General features: G+C 18.2%; 1 protein-coding gene across 1 annotated transcript; it reads right to left on the bottom strand.

Moving 5' to 3' along the window:
- Positions 1-1484: 1484 nt before the first annotated feature.
- On the bottom strand, positions 1485-5670 carry LOC122714449 (glycine-rich cell wall structural protein). The gene is made up of 3 exons (XM_043935778.1): positions 5541-5670; positions 3053-3682; positions 1485-2171 (listed from the first exon to the last, which is right to left on the bottom strand). The coding sequence occupies exons 1-3, from the start codon at positions 5649-5651 to the stop codon at positions 1932-1934; spliced, it is 981 nt and encodes a 326-aa protein (XP_043791713.1). The 5' UTR covers positions 5652-5670; the 3' UTR covers positions 1485-1931.
- Between the last annotated feature and the right edge of the window lie 15481 nt (positions 5671-21151).

Below are 21151 nucleotides of genomic sequence, written 5' to 3'. Positions count from 1 at the left end.
TTATTTTCTTTTGGAATGTTTAACAATGATTTATATTACAGATCAAAAGTTTTATATTATCTATGCATGTTTTTATTATTCTTTATATACTGTATAAAAAATATATATATGTAAAAATATATTTAATATATATTCAATAATATATTCAAAAATATTTAACAATATTTTTTCAGAATTAATATAAAATATAGTTATTTTAAAAAATTTTCGAATATATAATTTAGATTTTTATGTTTCACATCTAAAATAAATATATACAAGATAATAAAAAAATATATATTTAAATATATATTAACATAAAAGAATAAAAATAAAAGTAATTGAATTCAGTTATGCAATTTAAGTTTGTAATTTCATTTTTTGATTTTTTATTTAAATAATATTTGTTTTATTTTTAATAAAGAATAAGAAATAACTTTTTTTTTCTATTTATTTGATCATATATAAAATTAACATATAAATACATAATTTATAATACTCTATTTTATATTTTCGTTTCATTTTGGCGAATATCTCTTATTTTTCGTATATAAAAAGTTTATTTTGGCAAGTGATAGTTATATATAAATATTTTTATTTTTACACAAAAGTATGTTTATTCTTAAAGAACGATTTCACAGACGACTTTCTCTGGCCCTCTTAAAGAAGTGAAAAGCAGCATAAATAGAATTGTGAAAAATTGAAAGTTTATAGTATTTCAGTTCATGTAGAAAATTATAATCGAAATGTAGTTGCAATAATTGATCAGATATTGTTTTAAAAAAGATAATTTCACAATTTGTTGTTAATAAATTTAAGATTTTCATAAAATTAAATTATAATTATAAATTTGTAAAAAATTATAATTTAATAATTTATTAATTCAAAATTTACTACTTATTTTTATAAAGGAACAAATAATTAAAAGATTTTATTACAATTTTTATTTGAGAATTTTATAAATATTATAAAATTCATTTGGACATATAATTAATTAAAATGAAAGTTTTCAATTGTCAATTATTAAATTCTTTTATTAATAATAATAAAATAATCAAATAATCAACTTGATTTATGTTAAAATATTTTTTAATCGAATTTAAAATTCAAGAATTTTTTGAAATTGTCTAATTTTTGTTATCTGATTTTCGTTATTTGATTAAAAATATTGATCAATTATCGATTATTAAATGCTCGTTTTCTATATTGTTTCATTTTTTTATTCTTTTTTTTTATTTACTTTATTTAATATATATTTCATTCGATTATATATGTAATCGATGATGTAAAAAATATCATATATGATAGATAATCGATTGACATTTATTTTCAATCAACGAAAATCAGACAAATGATATTTCATTAAAAAATCTAATCATAATCTAATTTATATGGATAAAAATTCAAGGGATAAAGAAATGAAAATACTATAATTTTATGTAAAAATACATAAAAAAAGCTTTATTTCGCCACCGTTTTCTTGCAAAAAGTAACGTATAAAAAAACATTTAATCCTAATCGTTGTCGTCGTCGTCGTCTTGGTTATCATGTTTCTAACATTTGTTAGAATCACCATCATCATCATCATCATCTTGATTGTCGTCGTTATTATCATCATCATTATCATCGTCATCATCATCATCATCATCCTAGCCATCGTGGTAATCCACAAAATTGTGGTCGTCTTTGCATTATTCTTACTAATCATATAACGCCGAATCGCGAGCAGGAGCCTCGTGTTACTATCGAATGTCCACTCGATTATTTTGTTCCTGCTCGTCAGCGCGGTCGTCCACGTGGGATCACAGTGTGTCGCGTCCAATAGGATCGCTATTGAGCCGTGGCTAAAGCCCTGGCCGAAGCCGTGAATGCGTGCGTGTCGCGGAGCGTAGACATAGGTTCGATTACGGGTAGAGGAGGAGCTGCGGGGGTTCAATGGGCATTTTGAGTGACTAGTAAGGCCCTGAAGCGCCAGGTGTCCCGTAAGATGTGCTGGGTCCGCTTGGTCCGCTGCCGCCATGACCGTCCAGCCCTCCGATACCTCCACCGGACCCACCACCGATTCCTCCACCGATTCCTCCACCGATTCCGCCACCGATTCCTCCGCCAATTCCACCTCCAATTCCACCACCGATTCCACCGCCGATTCCACCGCCGCCGCCGCCGCCTCCACCACCAGAAGTAATTTCCTTCTGTAATTTACGTAGAATATTAAATTTTAAATCATGGATAGATAGATATTAGATTTAGATATTATTAGATATTATTGAGATTATATTATAATTAAACGTATATATGAGAAATCTGTGTGTAAATTTTGAATATTGTTTTATTACAATAATAATGAGAATTCAATACTTATTACGAGTAATTTCGTTTTGAACATCGATATGAATTATGGAGATTTATATTGAATTTGTATAAATTAAAAATGTAGATCGAATATCATTATGTTTAAGCAATGATAGGAATTTAATAATAGTTGTTAACGAATATTCCTTTGCTATAAAGTATTAAAAATAGACAGAAAATAAAATTAAAAAATAAAATTTTTATATTTATTATGAATTATTTCGTTAAATTCAAATAAAAATTTAAATTTTGTATGGTCTTATTATTCTTTATATTTTTTTATATTTCAATAGTTAAGAAGAATCTAGAATAAAATAAAAGAATCATTATACTTTTCTGTTTTTTTATAATATATAGATATTAGTTTTTTTATAATATATAGATATATAGATAAGATCTTATTACATTATTTTAATTAGAATATATCTATATAACTATAAGAAATCTTTTTTTAATGAAATTATATAACATTAATATATAAAAAACATTTAATCAATATATTTTATACAATATATTTTATGATTTTTTTTAAACAACTATTTTTATATTTTTAAAATATACTGGAAAGTTTATTATACTTAGTAAGATATGTATATGTTTCTGAACATACATATATATATGCAAAGAAAACAATTATATACATATATGATTGCAAGATTACTTTCCATATGCCATTTTATCAAAATTTTTAATTTCAATATTAAATGAGAGAACTGTTTACCTGGGTCTTGTATTTGATGAAGTATACTTCTGGTTTGCTCGGTTGAGTAGGAGCAATGGTGGGCAATGTGATTTCTGGTGCTTCTTCTGGCTTTTTAACCAACACGTAAATCAATGTCTTCTGTTCATCTTGTTGAGGAAGAGCAGGAATAACAGGAGCAGTGGGAGTTGGTGGTGTAGGTGCCTTGATGAATATAATCTTATAATGTTTCTGAGGTGGTGGAGGTGGTGCAATAGGTCTGGTTGGTCTGTCTTCTGGGGCTTCTGGTGGTGGCACATGCACGTAAATGTGTTTCTGAATCAGAGAACCACCTCCAAAGCCACCGCCTCCTCCAACGCCTCCACCAAAACCTCCACCGCCACCGCCACCGATGCCACCTCCAAAGCCACCACCGAAACCTCCACCGAATCCACCACCAAGTCCACCGCCAAGTCCACCGCCCAATCCACTGCCCAGTCCACCGCCGATTCCACCGCCATGTCCACCTCCAAGTCCACCGCCTAATCCACCACCTAATCCTCCACCGATTCCAGTAGTTCCACCTCCTGGTGCTCCGTAAGAAGAGCTAGGCTGAGAGTAAGAGTAACCGGCTTCTGGCCGCGCCATCGCTGAAGCGACGAGCACCACGATCTAGAAAAAAATTATTACAGGATAAGAAAGAGAAAAATATATATATATATATATATATAGAGTGAAAAATAATGAAAATGCTGAAGTGAAGTGATAGAGCATAATAAAGCATAATAAAGAAATATAAGAAATGAAATAGTTGAATAAAACAAAAAATTAATAAAAGAGATTAGAAAAGAAAAATAAAATAAATGGAATAAATATTAGAATAATGAAAGATAAGAAGAAACTGTGACAAAGATAGAAAGAGTAAAGAAGCAAAATAGAAATATTAATAGAATTATAATAGAAATATTAATAGAATAAAGGATTGTAAAGAACAGTTAAATAAAAAATTGAAGTCAAGTGAAGAAATGATATAAGAAACTAAGTTAGAAAATGGAAATGAATAAAAATAGATATTGAAAAATTATAAATATATTAAAGTGGAAGAATAATATAGAAAAAATAATATCAATAATTTTAGAACATTTTTATACATATATTTTTTCAAAGTAATATCCAAGAATATAAATCTGAGATTTTAAATAAACAATTTGTCAATTAAAACTAATATAAAACTAATATAAAGAAAATAATTGTAAAAAGATATTAAAAAATAAATGTTTTAAATTAAGAAGAAGATAAAGAAAAAAATATTCTCGAAGAATACATTTGAAATTAAGGAAATGATATTACGTACAATTGGAAAATGTTTCTTATTATACTTTCATAATAGATAGGTATCTTAATACGATTGATTGTATTGATATCAAATCTGTGTCATCTTCTGGGTCATCATCATTCCCACTCTTCTCTACTTTCTCCCGTAAAACTCCCTTTCTACACAAATTCTTATTTTTCTCTTTCTCTTTTATTTTCTTGGTTTTCATATATATTTACTTTCACAAGAAACAATTGATTATGGTTTATTGTGCAATATCAATTTTTTATTAATCTTTTTTCTTCTCGAATAATTTTAATTTATTATAAATATATTAAAATTATAGTTTCGATTGTAAAATATGAAATTCTTTATTGAAAAATATTCATTTCATAATTAATACTTGAGATTTATATTTATATTATTTTAAATTTAGACTAATTTTAAATAATCTGATGTAACTAATAGATATTTTAAATTTGTATTTTTTTTATAAACTAATTCTGTATACATAATTTTGTAACAAATATATAAGACATTCAAAAAATATGTAAGATATTACAAATTTTTAAATTTTATTTATTAAAAATAATTTTTGCAAATTATAGTTCGTATAATTATTTTAAAAAAACAATTCAAAAATATAAAAAAGAAAAAGAGAAAGAATTTAGTATAGTATATAAAATTCTAAGGTTTTTTTTTAATCTATTTGATTTATTTTTATATTATTTTTACAATTTTTAGAAATTTTTTATTATATATAAAAATTTTTTATATATATATTTTATTTATATATAAAAAGAAAACAAAGTATTCATTTTATATATAAAATTAACAAAATCTATGAGAAAAGATGATATTATGATTATAATCTAAAATAATAAATTATTTATTCTTCATATGAATATATATTTTTCATATCCTTACACGTTCTTAAGTAAAATATCAATCTGAGTTCGATATTAACAATATCTTTATTATTAAATATTAACTTTTATATCAATATTAAACTTTCTTTTTCTTGTATTAAATCTTATAAAAAATTATTTTAAAAATTTGAATTACTAAAGAAAGTTCAAGAAAAAAAGGAAATGAAATGAATGTAATGAAAATTCATGGTAATGATAAAAATATCACAAGATATTAATGCCATTGGAAAGAATGAAAATATTGATAATGAAGGGTCAGTGAGCAGACGAGAAATATTCGACTCACCATGAATGCCCTCATGGTAGCTGCTGTTCCTTGGATTTGAGGACTGATGCTCCACAGATGCCACGGACCCTCTTTTATACTAGCTCTAGCCCCACTCGCATCTCGACCCATCACCTATGCTGATGAGACTGTCTGGCGAATCTTTCTCTCTTTCCTCTGTCTCCGCGCCTCTGTTGTCGATCAAACAGTAAACTTTTTCTCTGGTAAACCACGAACTTGACTCTATGAGTCCACGTGAATTCTTTTTGAATTTTGAACCTTTAGCTATTTAAATTCGATTCATTGATGATTGACAAAAATGTGATTATAAATTGAATTTTTGGATAGAGAAGAAATTTTTCAAATTCGATTAATGCTCACAATTATTTTTTTACAATTATTTCTTGGTGGTTTGAATATATGCGAAGCATATTGAGTGGATGTGAATTTGTGTAGTTTGCGTAATAGAGAAATGAACTTTCTAGGGTGTAATAAGGATATCATTAAGTTTTTTAAGGATTGTTATAAGATATCTTTTGTGCAAGAAATTAAAATTCTTGAGAAATTGAATTTTTAATTAATATTAAGAATTTTAGGATAATGTAAGAATAAGAGTTTTTAAAGATAAGATAAAGATTTAATTAATAATGTTAATAAAAAATTCTTATTTATTATTATTCTTTCTTATTATTCTTATTTATTAAATTCTTATTTAAAAATTTGGAATAAAAAAATATTTATAATGTTTATATATATTAATGTTACATAATGTTTTTGTGAATATTAATATAATTATGAAATAATCATTTTTTAAAATATTGATTTCATATGTTAAAATTATATTTTAAAATCACATTAACAGAAATTTGTTTTTATTTATTTATTTTTTATAATTATTAATAATTAATATATTAATTAATCAATTAATAATTATAATACATTTTAATATGCATTTTACATCTTAAGTTTTTTTAAATATTTATTACATATTATTATGATATTTATTATTTATATTATGATATTAATATGATGTTTTAATAATAACTTTTAATAATTTGATATTAATTTACATTATTATTAAAATAACAATCACATAGAATAATTGTTAAGATAATATATAATTTCTATACGAAAAGTAACAATATAATAAACATTTTGATATTTGTTTTGAAAGTTATTTATTTTAATTTAATTAAAAAAATATATTAACTGATGTATGATGAAGAATAGAATATAATATAAAAATATAGAATATAAAAGTTAATTTAAAATAATAAGAAAAATATTTAAAGAGTTAATCATTGGTTTAATATAAATTATTGATTTACTTATTGATTTATTATTAAATTTTAAAAATTATTCAATTATAAAATTATAAAATTTTTATATACATTTTTATATACAATTTTGTAATAAAATTACTATTGTGAGATCAAAAACAAAAAAAATTGTAATATATTGTAGGCAAATGTTATTAAAGAAAATAAATAAATAAATGATAGTCATATTATTCATTTGCTGCAATGATAATATAACTACAAAATTAAAATTTTTGAAAAAATTTGAACATTTTGAATAATTATATAAAAACATATAATAAAACTTTATTAATAAAAAATAAAAAATATAAACAACAATAATTTTCTAATAATTGAAAAATATAAATATTTTTATTATTTCATTATTATATCAAATAATATGAATTTATATAATTAATATAATTAATAATAATTAAATATATATTTGATATTTCTATAATATCTTGATTTTTATAATATCTTTTATTTTTATTTAAATTATCATTTATTATGATTATTATTTATTTATTATTATAAATATATACAGATAAGTATAAAATATCTTATGATAATCGTAAATATCAATTTTTTAAAATGTTCTTGGATAATCTTTCATGTAATAATAAAATTTAATTTAGAAAATTGTTTTAATATGAAAATTTTTTATTTTTTACTTACTTAAAATAAATAGATATTGAATTATTAATTATCGCTTAAATAAATATCATAAAAATATCTTATTTTTAAATATAAATAAAATTAATCCAATATTTTATTTGAAATATATTATATTCTGAACATAAAAAATTAAAAAAAACATTTTCATTTCTTATTTTTCTTTATTAAACAAAATCATTAATCATTAAATCATTAAATGTATTTAACAATATTTTATTTTTATTAATTTTTTTTAATGTTTTCATTCAATTTATTAATTCATTTTTACTAATGATTTATGAGATTAGTATTCATTATTTATAATGAAATTATAAAAAGAAATAGTTTTAGATAATTAAGTGGTTAATAAAACATTGTATGTAATTGCATGACGTTCTCGAATTGCTTAATTTAAATTCAAAAAGAATACAATTCTTAATTATTAAATTTTATTAAAATTTTATTAAAATTTTGTTTTATCTATTTGTAGAATATTTTTTACTAAATATTCGTTCTTCACTAAAAAATGAGAAAAGATAAATGAATATTATTTAAGTTGTTCATGGCATATCTTATATTATTATTTAACTATTTCTTAAATTAACTATATATAATTTCAATAAAAAAATATATATTATTTTTAAAAAGTTTAAATAAAAACATTTTTAAATAACTCAATTATAAATAATATCATATAAATAAATTCTTAATATTTATTATTTATATAATTAATTATTAAAATATGTATATATGTTTTTATTATATTTATATTTATTTATATTTATATTATTAAGTATATATATTTTTATAATATTATTATATTTTTTATTATATGTTATATACTTATTTTTTATTATATTATACACGTGTATATTTACTGTACAATATATATATCTTATCGTTATATCTTCATCTAAGAAAATAAATTTCAATTGTTTATAAATAATATTTAATATTATTCTTAATATTTTTCTAAAACTTTTATGTTCAGCCTTCAATCAATCCTTTAAAGATGTTTCATGAATATAATAACATTTTTATAATTGTATATAGAATATATGAAAAAACTATGATATATGATATAATATAAATTATAAATTTTTATTAGAATTATCTAAAAATATATAAATATAATATATCTATATACATATATTATATATATTATATATATATTATATAGTTCTAAGATAAGACAAACGTGAAATCGTATGATTTCACTTTGGGATATTGCCGTTCTGAATCATTTTCTTTTCTGAATTTTTTCGTTGCTAGTATTTTAATTTTTCTTTGTTGGGATATAGATGTTTCATATTGTTTCATATTTAATTTTAAATTAAACAATCTATATTAAACTTATTATTTTAAATAGATAAAAAATATATAAGAACATTTAATAAAAATATATACAGTAACTTCAGAAACTAAAAAGATGTATATATTTGTAGCTATTTCTGAAAGTATTCTTGTCTTCTTTTACATACTATTAACTTATTTTCGGAACTTTCTATGTAAATATTATATAATATACTAATAGAATTCATTTAATTCGTATTATATCAATAATTAAATATGTGTTAAAAATAAATTTCATTCTTTATCAAGAAGATGTATATAATTGTTAATTTTCAATTTTCATTCTTTAAAAAGATAATTTTTAAAATTATTTGCGTTATATTTTTTTATAAAAAACATTTTACATACATAAAAGAATAAGAATATTTTTCAATTAATTGAATATCAGTCATCAAAAAAACTATTTTTGTCAACAATATTCTATTCAATTTATAAAAAAATTAATCAAAATTATGTTTCTGATAATAATTGGATAATAATATTATCCAATAATAAATTTTATTGGATAACAATATTAAGAAAAAATTTATAACATTTTTAAAAAATATATATATAAAAAAATTGTTAAGTTTAATATATATTTCACGAATTTTCCAGATTTTCAAAATTTTGTAGAATATGTATAATATATATATATATATTATAAATAAATCTTAAGTTGTAAATGTGAAATTTAAATATTTAACATTTTATGTTATAAATATGTAAAATGAACTTAATGAACAATTTGTTTATACATATAAAATCTATAAGTTTCTGAATTTGATAAATATGATCATATTTTATATTTTTAATAGAAACGAATTTATTTTTTATATATATTTTTTTAATTTTTAATTTATTTTATAAAAAATAAATTTTGCATTTTATTTTATTAAATTAATATTATAAAATTAATTAAATTAAATTAAATTAATTTTATAAAATTAAATTAATATATAAATGTAAGATCTTTACATTTGTTTTTTATATATAGTTTTCATTTAATCTTACAACTATATAATATAGAAATATTATTATTAATATTGTTTTAATATGAGAATTACATTACTTTTCTTATAATAATAGAAGTTAATCAAAAAATAGTAAGTTAAATTTAGAATTTGAAAAAATTTAAGTTTATTTCATTAATATTTTAATAATTTAACATTTTCTATATTTTATGTTAAATATTTTATTTATTTTTATTTTATATTATAATATAAATGCATTAATAAAATGTAATGATCTATAAATATAATTTAAGTTAAAAATATGAAAATAAAATAAAAGATATAAATTCAAAAAGAATTCATTTTTCGAAACTTTTATTTTATTTATAGCTATTAATTTAATTTTTATATATTATTTTACAATTTTCATCGTAAATTAATTTTTATTGAATTAATCAATTAATAAAAGAAAAGATAATTTTTACAATATGAATTATTTCTAAGAATTCCATTTATTACTAATATACTAAATACTAATATATACTAATAATACTAAAAAATGAACAAAAAATAATTATTTAATTACAATTTTTATGATTTAAAAATCAATGAATATTTTTAAAAAATTGAATAATTAATAATAAGTATTATTAATTATTAATTATATTCATATATTTAAAAAAATTATAATTATTGTCATAAAATATAAAAGAGAAATGTATATCTACAAAAAAAAATCTTTTAACAGGAGAATAATTATTATATTTATTTTTTTGTATATGAACTAAATATTGAAAATAATTTTTAATTTATCAATTGAATGAAAACATTTTAAGTATTGAAATTCAATAAGATGATCGAGAAATGATCGCGAAAGAAAAAAGAAAGTTCGCGTACTCACGAAAAAAAAAATGATGTGGGTCAAATTCATTTTCGAGGCTTCCTTTCTCTGTTCGAGGACGAGACTTCCTCGCAGGAAGTGGAAGACTTTCAATTTCGTAATATGAAGACGCGTACCCTTCTCTTACGAACCGTTGTGACCGTTATTGCTTTTCGTTGGATTCATTTTATGGATCATTAAACATATTATACATAATTGGTATATAGAGTATATATATATATATATATATATATATATATATATACATTTCGAAATTGTGGTACAATTAAAAAAGAAATGATTTAATAAGTTAAAAATGTAGAACAATATTTCTTATATTGATCTCATAATAAATATACCATTTTTTATATACTCCATAAATTTATCATTTATAATTTCATAATTCTATAATAAACACATAGAATTGTGTTTAGAACATTCACTGATTATGCATGCATTTATTAGAAGTTGCAATCTATAGTATAATCTTGCTCAATTTAATTGATTATATGTGTTTAGTCACTACTCTTTTTTCTTCTTACGTTTATTAATAGCGTTATTGAATTAATGTTTGATGGATTACATAAAAGAAATAGTTTATTAATCAAAGAATATCTAAATCATCATAAATGCGTTTGAACAAAAGAAAAGCTCGTTTTTATTTTTATTTTTGATAGATATTTTTTAACATTATTACGAGCTAAAATACATAAATTATTGAAATTATTATTCTTTTAAATATTATAATTATTTCAAATTTTTATTTATGTTATTTTTGGTTTAATAATAATTTTTGAAATCTATATAATCTATATAAATCAAGAAAAAAATCATTATTTTAACTTTTAACCTTGTGCTTTTAAATTTTAAATTTTAATTTAGTTACTTAATTTAAAAATATTTAATTTTAACACATCTTAATATCATGAAAATTTTTATTATTCTTTGTAAAATATTTATAATTAATATACATAATATAATTAATATAAAAATATGTAAACATTATGAAATATAATATATGTAATATAATATATGATATACAATATATATATAATTAAGTATTTTAAAAATAAGTAATGTTGTTTTAACTGTTCTATTTATAACAAAACTAATTGAGAAATATGGAATAAATGAAAGAGTAAAATTTGAAATATAATTTTATTTTTTGATATAATTTATAAATTTACTACAATTTACTATTTTTAAAAATATATAAGTAAGTTTAAAAATTATATTAATAATTATGTTAATATAATCAACAGATATTTTTGGAGAATTAATTTCAGAAATTAAAACAAATATAAAAGTTGACATATGAAAATGTTAATTAAAGTATATTTATTCAGTTATAATAATTAACTTATATTATATTTATATTATATTATATTATATTTATATTATATTAATTATATTTATATTATATTATATTTATATTATATTTATATTATATTTATATTATATTTATATTATATTATATTATATGTAATAATTAAATTAACAAAATAAAGTGATCTCACTTTTTTTTTACTTCATCTGACAAATTTAAATTGTTTAGAATTTAATAAATAAATTTTTAATGTACCATCTTTTATATTTATTTTGATCTTTAAAATCAATCCTTCATGAATATTATAAATAACACAATATCGATATTTTTCAATTAATTTGTTATTTCACTTTATTGATTGATTAGATTAGATTGATTTTTAAAAAATATTTTCAAATATTGCTAATGCATTTCATTATCTTTTCATTTTATTATCAAAACAATTAAAACATTAAATAATATAAAATAATATTAGATGATATAAAATAATATCAAAATTAAATATAAGAAGCTCGATTATTCTTTTTTTGATTTTATAATAAAAATATATTATAAAAAACTGATTTTTAAAATTCAAGATTAAATATGCGTAAATTATTTTTATTTTTTTTGTATTTTTGTACATACCTACTGCAATTATATTAAATTTAGAAAAAATTTTTATAAGATTCGTAAGATATAAGAAATAGAATTTTTTTATTTAATTTTTATTTTTTTGTTTTCGGTTTATTATATAAATTTTTTTAAACTTGAATTATTTTCAAAACAAAAAATAAGATTGACGAAATATTTTTTATTTCTCGAAATTTAGTTTTTATAAAATTGATATTTATAATTTTTTTACCTTATTAAATAAAAATAATTATTTTAAAGAATAAAAATTTGTTTTGTATATTTTTATTATAAAGAAACGATATAAATTTTTTTACTTGAATATATAAGGTATATTTAAAAAATAACAAAATTGATCTTGATTCTCTGGGATCTAACAATATTATATAAACGAAACTTTTTTATTTAAAATATATATCTCTATCTTCTATTTTTAATATCAATTTCGATTCGATTAAAATGTAATCTAATCTAATTTAATCTAATCTAACCTAATATAAACGATTTGACAATGAGTTTATAAAAGTATATTATTAATTTGTAAAAGACAAAAGAATAACATCATTCAACGATTATGCGAATTTTGTTAATTAAATTCAATCAAATATATTCCTATGATTCCATAGTTTCCACTCTTTTAATTTAAATTTATATAACTTTTTTCTTTTTTCAAAAATCAAAAGTTATCTTAAGAATTAAATCATTTTGAAAATTATAATCCAGAAGATTATAATTATAAGTCATTTCAATAAAAATATTGTTTTAGGAAAACTGTTCAAAACTAATACATTTCTTAATGTATATATCTATACATTCCTCAAAAAAACTATTTCGAATAAGATAATATATATTTTTCATGAAGAAAAAGATATATATTTTAAAACATCATTAGTCTCATTATTTTTTATATATAATAATAATTGACGAGAGACTTGTATGAGAATCGCTGGCGATGAGGAATTGCTAGGAAGAGTGGACGATTTAATCGCAGCTCTAGGATAGGACATCGCGAACAGATACCCATAGGAATAACAACGATTGAGCACGTAACCAACCGCGTAAGCTGGTGAATGGGAAAAGGAGAAGTCAGTTGTGTGTGTGTTGAACATATATAGGCACGTGTGTGTGGATCAGTCAACGCCGGACGTCCCACTAGCAGAACAAACCGCTCGGAGCTAGAAAGGCTTGTAGATTCTTTCATTGGATCGAAATGCGGAACGGCCATGGGAACATGGAGTAGAATCTTAAAACAAGTAAAAAGCGACAGTGCATTAGAAAGGGATTTTTCAGCAAATCGAAATTCAATTGGACATCGTAAAATTTATGGAACATGTTCTTTGTGATATTTTTTTCTTTTTTCTTTTTATGTATTCATTTTATACAAATGATTTATAATTGTTAAAATTTGTAGTTTGATTTTTGCTTTAAACGATAGTTTGGTGAATCATAGACAGACATTTGAGCTGATACAAAAAAAAAAATTAGTTTCTATTCGAAATATAGATTTTGTTTTATTAAAATTTGTGAGATTTTATGTTCACAACAATGTGATTGTACAATGTTCGGCTTTGCGTTAATGTTAAAAATAAAATCTTTTGATACTTTGATTTTAAAATATTGGTTTAATCTGATTTATAGATAAATATTGAATTATCATAAAATAAAATTGTTTTATAAAGTAAATCTTAAAGTAAATTTTTTCTTTTTCTTTTCTTTTTAAATAAATAAAACTAAAAGTTAGAATTTTGAATTTTGAATGATTAATTTTCTATAATATTACTATAAAAAATAATTAATTAATAAAATTGTTATAAAAAGATATAAATGACTTTTTATTTCTTATTTTTTATTTTTATTTTTTTTAATGAATGCTATAAATTAGAATTTTAAGTGAATTTTTAAATCAAAGAAATTTTGATTTTTTTTCATTCATATAGTAATATGTAATAATATTGTTGACATAAAATTTTTTCAACTAAAAATTTGCATATATTAAATTAATAAAATAAAAAAAAATTAATTTTTATTACAGAATTAGACTTATTTATCATTAGATGATAATTTATATATTTTTAGATTATAAAATAGCTACGAAGAATTTTTATAATAGAGTCACAGAATAAATTTTTTTTAATGATATATAAATTTAAAAGAAAATATAAATTTTCAAACATTTTAAAATGTATATTTCATGTCCAATTTTTATTATATTGATTATATAAATGATTAACTCAATAATTGAATTGATCCATAAAATGAAATTTGGAAAAAAGAAATTAATTAAAATAATTTTAAAAATTAAATTTTTGATAATTCATTTGTGTTTATTAAAAGTATAATATGAAAGTAAATTGAAATGAAATGATACTTGTCTATTTCACGTATAATTATAATAAAAATCTTTTTATTATATATACTATATATAATAATTTACAACATAACATTACATTAATAAAGAATATTGTAAAACGTGATAAATTAGATTTTAATTTATTTACGAAAATATAAAGGAAAAGGTGTTAATGCTTAGAAGATTATTGGAAATAAGATTTGAGAGTGAAACTTTTTCAAAGATGAATTGTGAAAAAGTGTAATTACGAAGAATGCATGTGAAACAGTCATGGGAACATAGAACAGAATCTTAGAGACAATAAAAAAACGACAGCTTGTTGGAAAGGTAATTCGCAGTAAATAAAAATTCAAACACTTTTCGTAAATTACATTGGATCTACTTACATTATATTTTATTATTATGATTTTTTTCTTTAATTAATAATTAAAAATTAATATTATAATAGTTTTTTATTTATTGGATTTGATATTAGATCACTAAAGATTGAGTAAATTATAATAGTTCAATTTTATTCATGCATTATTTTTTTCTTTTTTGAAAAGGATTTATTTAGATGAAAGACTGAAAATATTTTATAATTAGATATTTTTTTTTATTTTCCTATAACTATTTTTTTTTTAATTTATTATTTTTAACCGATTATTTTTTATTTGAATCTAAAAAATCTTTTTTATATTTTCATAATTATTTTTTACAATATTAATTTAAAAATTTTTTTTCTAATTTTATAAATGATAATGTTATATAGTACTGTATACATAAATATTATAATAGTATATTATAGCGTATTAATTAGAATTAACATTTCTATTTATAGTATTATTTATGTACTCTAACGTCTTCTGTTCTTTCTATTTCTTAAAACGAAACTGACACAAAATTTCACCTTTGTACGCAAATACGTGACTTCGTTCGTGTTCGCAATTGTAATTGCATCCATTATGTTCAATGTAATAAAGTGATTTATTTGACCGTGATTTCATTCAGTTTATCTTCAGAATATATTTTGCAGCTAAATAACATTGCTTCTTCTTACATTACTTACATATACTTTATCAATTTATATTTATTTAAAATTTATTGATTAATATTTAATAAAAATATATATTACTTATCTTTTCGTTTTTTATTTTTTACATTATAATTTTTTAATTAAAATATTATTTTAAATGTATAATATTTATAACTGATTAATAATTAATGCTATATATATATATTTTTAAATAGTACATATAAACAATAGCAATAATTATTAATTAATTAATTATTAATTGATATTGATATTTACTTTCAATAAATATTTTTAACATTATAATATATTATTGTTATTATTATTATTATTGTTATTGTTATTATTATTGTTATTGTTATTATTATTGTTATTATTATTATTATTGTTATTATTATTATTATTATTGTTATTGTTATTATTATTATTGTTATTATTATTATTATTATTATTATTATTATTATTATTATTATTATTATTATTATTATTAATATAATCTAATATTTTGGAATTTAGATCAAAATTATATATATAAATTATATAAATTTAAATTTTATAAATTAATCACAAATTGTTTTTATAATAAATAATAATTTTTATAAATAATTTAAAAATAATAATAAATAATAATATTATATATGTTATTATAATTATTTGTGCCTTCTCCATTTCTTATTATTTTCTTATTTTACTTATTATATTTTTTATCTTTTTTGTTTTTTCTACTTATTATCTTACCTTTATTTTTATTCTTTATATATGATTTTTATATATAGAATAGAATATATATACATAATATTATATTATATAATTATATATATTATATATAATATAATTATAATAATAATAAAAATAATACTATATATAATTATATATATTATATTATATATATACATAATATAATTATAATATAATTATATTATATAAATACATAATTATATATATTATATTATATATAATTATATAACTTCTATCATAATCAATGTTTTTTATACTTTTTTTTTTACTTTTAAAATTACTTTTAGAATATTCCAAAATTAAATATATACATATATATTTTAAATATAGAGAATTAAGTTAAAAATAGAAGAAGAAATATGTGTATTATGATTATAAAATGTTATTAAAATAAGAATTAACAGCATATTTTTGTCTGAAAAAAATATAAAACTTAAACTAACTATTTCAATATATGAATTAATAATAAAAATTTTGTAAAAATTACATATTGTAATAATATAAAAATAAATTAATTATTATGTTGATAAATTTTCTATTTATATATTATAAATATTATATTTATATAAATTATTAAAATACATTTTAACATTTAATATATCTAACATCAAAATATAAATTTTTTCAAAAGTAAAGTTTTATAAGATAAAAAAATATATTATTACAATTAATAACTTAAAGTCTCTGAGAATATAATAAAATTTAAAAAATTGAAATTTTAAGAACTTATATTATTAAAAAATTATTCTCTTATTGATAAAATTCTAAGTAATAAAATTTTGCAATAAAATCATATTGTAGAAATTAAAATTCATATTTAAAAATTTTTTTAATTAAACTCTTTTTTAAACAATTGTAAATGGTAAGAAATAAATGAAGAAATAAAAAAAAAATTATACTTGAATCAAAAATATAGTTACAATAATATAGTAAAGTGTTATAATCTTATGAAATACTGAAAATTTTTAAATTTAAAAATCAATTTAAAAATTAAAAAAATTTTTTTTTATAAAAATATGCAAAAAAATAAAATAAAAATATAAAAAAATATAATATATATAATTAAATATATCAAAAATATATTAAAATAATAATTAAATAGTAGTTAAATATATTTATTATATTAGAATCATTTATAATTAAAATCATTGAAAAGTAAAATATTGAAATTTAAAAATTGCATTTATAAATTATGTTTTTTTAAAAATTTATATTTAAAAAAAATGGGAATAAGTATATTGTAAAAATAAATAATATATCATAAAAAAAGATTTATGAAAATACAATCAGATTTAGCACATAGTGTATTGATATTAAAATAAAATAAGAAGATAATTTTACATAATAACTTTAACTTAGTGAAAATAAAAAATAAATTTATATAAAAATGTATGCAAAGAAATTCTAAAATGCTTGTTTTGTGAAATAAATTATTTCTAAACGACTTATTTATAAAATATAAATATAAAATATTAATATATTTTAGAAACATCTGTCATATCTTTGATAGATTGATTCTAAAAATTAAAACAAAATTTTGTATATACAAATGATTTATTTTTTATGTTATGCAATTTACATTTGTATTAGATATAAAACAAGATAAGAAAATGAAATGTTTTTATCTTTGTCATTTCTATCTTCATTTATTCTGTCTCTTAAATAATCTCTTACTCAACACAATTTAAATTAATATTAATCAACATTTTTATATACTAACTTCTATCATAGTCACTGTTTGTTTTTTATTTTTAGAATTACTTTTAGAATATTCTAAAATTAATATTCTTATTCCACGAATATATTAATACTTTCATAAATATTTCAAATAACAATAGAATATAAAATATAATTATAAAATTTTAATATAAAATGCCAAAAATTTCATCAAAATTAAAAAAAATAAAAATATCATGAAGTCCTAAAGAAATAAATATGGAATATTTAAAAAATAATTTATAACATGTTTATTATTTAATATGCCATTTATAATGTAGAAAGATAATTCGAAAACAAAAATATATTAAATCATTTCCTTGAGAAAGGTAAAATACTATGAAATAATAAAATATTTAAGAAAATTAGTTATGTACTAATTTTATAACAGTTTTTGTGTATTCAAATATTAATGTTAAATTCAGACATTATTTTATTTAAATCTAGATTTAAAAAAAATGAAAAGTAAAAATTTTATACAAAAAAATAATTCCATTATAGAAAAACATTTTTTTATGTTTTCTAAAGAAAATCAAATAAGAATTATCTAAATATTAAATAAAATAATGGATTTTAAAATATTTTATTTTTTCATATATCATTATTTAAATAATATCGATCAAATGATAGTCTAACAATAAATAATAAAATACGATTTTCATTTAAATAGTTATTTGATTATAAGAATTATTTAAAAAATATTAAATCATGAATACAATTTTGTCGATAAAAATTTCGAGATTTAAAAATTTTTTAAATTGAAATTTTCAAATGACTCATAAGTAGACTACGGGTTTTGTACTAAATTAAATTTTTAAAAACATAGTTAAAAAAAATGTTATATATATATGTTATATATATATTTTTATTTTATAAATATATTTTATATTATAACTAAAGAAATAAAAATTTGATTTTTTTTTATCAAATATTATAATACATACTATATTTTGGATATTTTATGTTTTTTGCATATCGTGTATATTTTATAGATTTTTATATATTCAAATTTTATAAATGCATAAATATTTTATTTGTAAAAAAAACAATAAAATCGTAAAGAAACACAATAGAGAAATAAACACAATTGTAACAAGAAATAAGTATAATTGTAATGTCGAGACTGGATGAAACAGAACTTTTTTTTATCAGATTTCTATGTGAAATAGTCATGGGAAAACAAAGTACAGCATATACATTTACAAAAGAGATATTTAACATAAACATGTTAATATAAACATGTTTAAAACAAGAATGAATAGCTTTGATTTTATAATTGAAATACATATAAAACATTTGTATTGAATATATAATTTAATTAATGAAAATGTATAATATAATATAATTTAATTAATGCATTAAATGTTAATTATGTCATATAAGAAATAAGTAAATATTTTTATAATTTATATTCAATAATTTGTTAAATATCAAATATAATAATATTTTATATTTTATGTTTGATAAGAAAGAAATTCAATACTATATATAATATAAAACAAATTATTTTTCTAAATTTAATTCATTAATCAAATTAATCTGATTATGATATCTAATAAATTAATAGATTCATAAATTTAATTATATTATTATTTTTTTTTTATTCTTATATTTTTTTTTATTCTTAAATGACTTAACTCTTGATGAAATTGATATCTTTTGAAATGGTACTATAATAATTATATTTCAATAAATTTGCATATAAAAATAATCGCATATTAATACATATTAATATATGTGTCGAGAAAATCTTAACTAAATTTGTTTTTAATAGAGTTTTGAGGCTACAATTATGTATTTGAAAATATTGGAACACTGATATAATTTATTACACAACAATAAATAGTAAATTGTAAATAGTAAATTGCAGATTAAATGTGATTTGATTTTGTTTAAAAAATGTATAATAAATAATTCTTTGCAACTGAATTAGAAATTTCAAAACATTATTTATAATATTTTAATATTATAAATAATAATAATATAATAATAATATTTTAATATAGTTAAGATATTAGTAAAGTAAAGATATTATATATAAATGTACATAAATGTTTTTCATATATTAAACTTCAAAATAAATAAATACAAACATATTCAATATTCATTAAAACAATTATGAAATTTTATTCTTCTTTTTGAAATTTTTTTTTATTTTGTAATATAATACCGAGAATACAAATAAATCATTTTCAAATCGATCTTTTTTTTTTCTTCAATTTCACTTTAAATTTTGTTCAAATTGAAATATAATGTAGTTCATATGAAGAATTTAAGCGAAAGATTTAAATCATTATTTTGCTGATTTTGTATTTCTTTAAAAATTATGAATTTTTGAATTTTGAAATTTTTGCTAATTTTTGTAAAAAGTAATCATATATTTAAATTTTTATCTCAAAAACTATTCATTGAATTACATTCATTATTTTTCCATTTTAATTGGAAAAAACTTAAATACTTTTTTTTTATTTGAAAATTATCCTATTAATATTGAAAATTATAAACAAATTTTAAGTTCATACACATTTAAGTTCATATTTTATAAAAAATTGAAAAAAAATATTATATTTTTTAAAATATTTTTTTGAAATAATTGTGTCTCGTTTTGATATTAATTAAATTAACAGAATAATGATAACTATAAATAATAATGATAACTATAATTAATAATAACTAAAAAAATAGCGATGTGTTTTATTTTATAACAGATAAATAAATCATTATTGATTGACTGATTGATGATATTGTTGCTTTTAG

Source organism: Apis laboriosa, unplaced genomic scaffold (assembly GCF_014066325.1).
Source record: "Apis laboriosa isolate Shangri-la unplaced genomic scaffold, ASM1406632v1 scaffold30_cov140, whole genome shotgun sequence".
Classification (NCBI taxonomy): domain Eukaryota; kingdom Metazoa; phylum Arthropoda; class Insecta; order Hymenoptera; family Apidae; genus Apis; species Apis laboriosa.
Note: the sequence above shows the minus strand (reverse complement) of the source record. Positions and strands in the feature narration are given on the sequence as shown.

Excerpts from the sequence above, each read along its gene's own strand:
- LOC122714449 (XM_043935778.1), bottom strand. The coding sequence starts at position 5,651 with ATGGGTCGAGATGCGAGTGGGGCTAGAGCTAGTATAAAAGAGGGTCCG. Across the intron at positions 3,683-5,540 it reads CTACCATGAGGGCATTCATG|ATCGTGGTGCTCGTCGCTTC; the intron begins GTGAGTCGAATA and ends ATTTTTTTCTAG. Across the intron at positions 2,172-3,052 it reads TCATCAAATACAAGACCCAG|AAGGAAATTACTTCTGGTGG; the intron begins GTAAACAGTTCT and ends CGTAAATTACAG.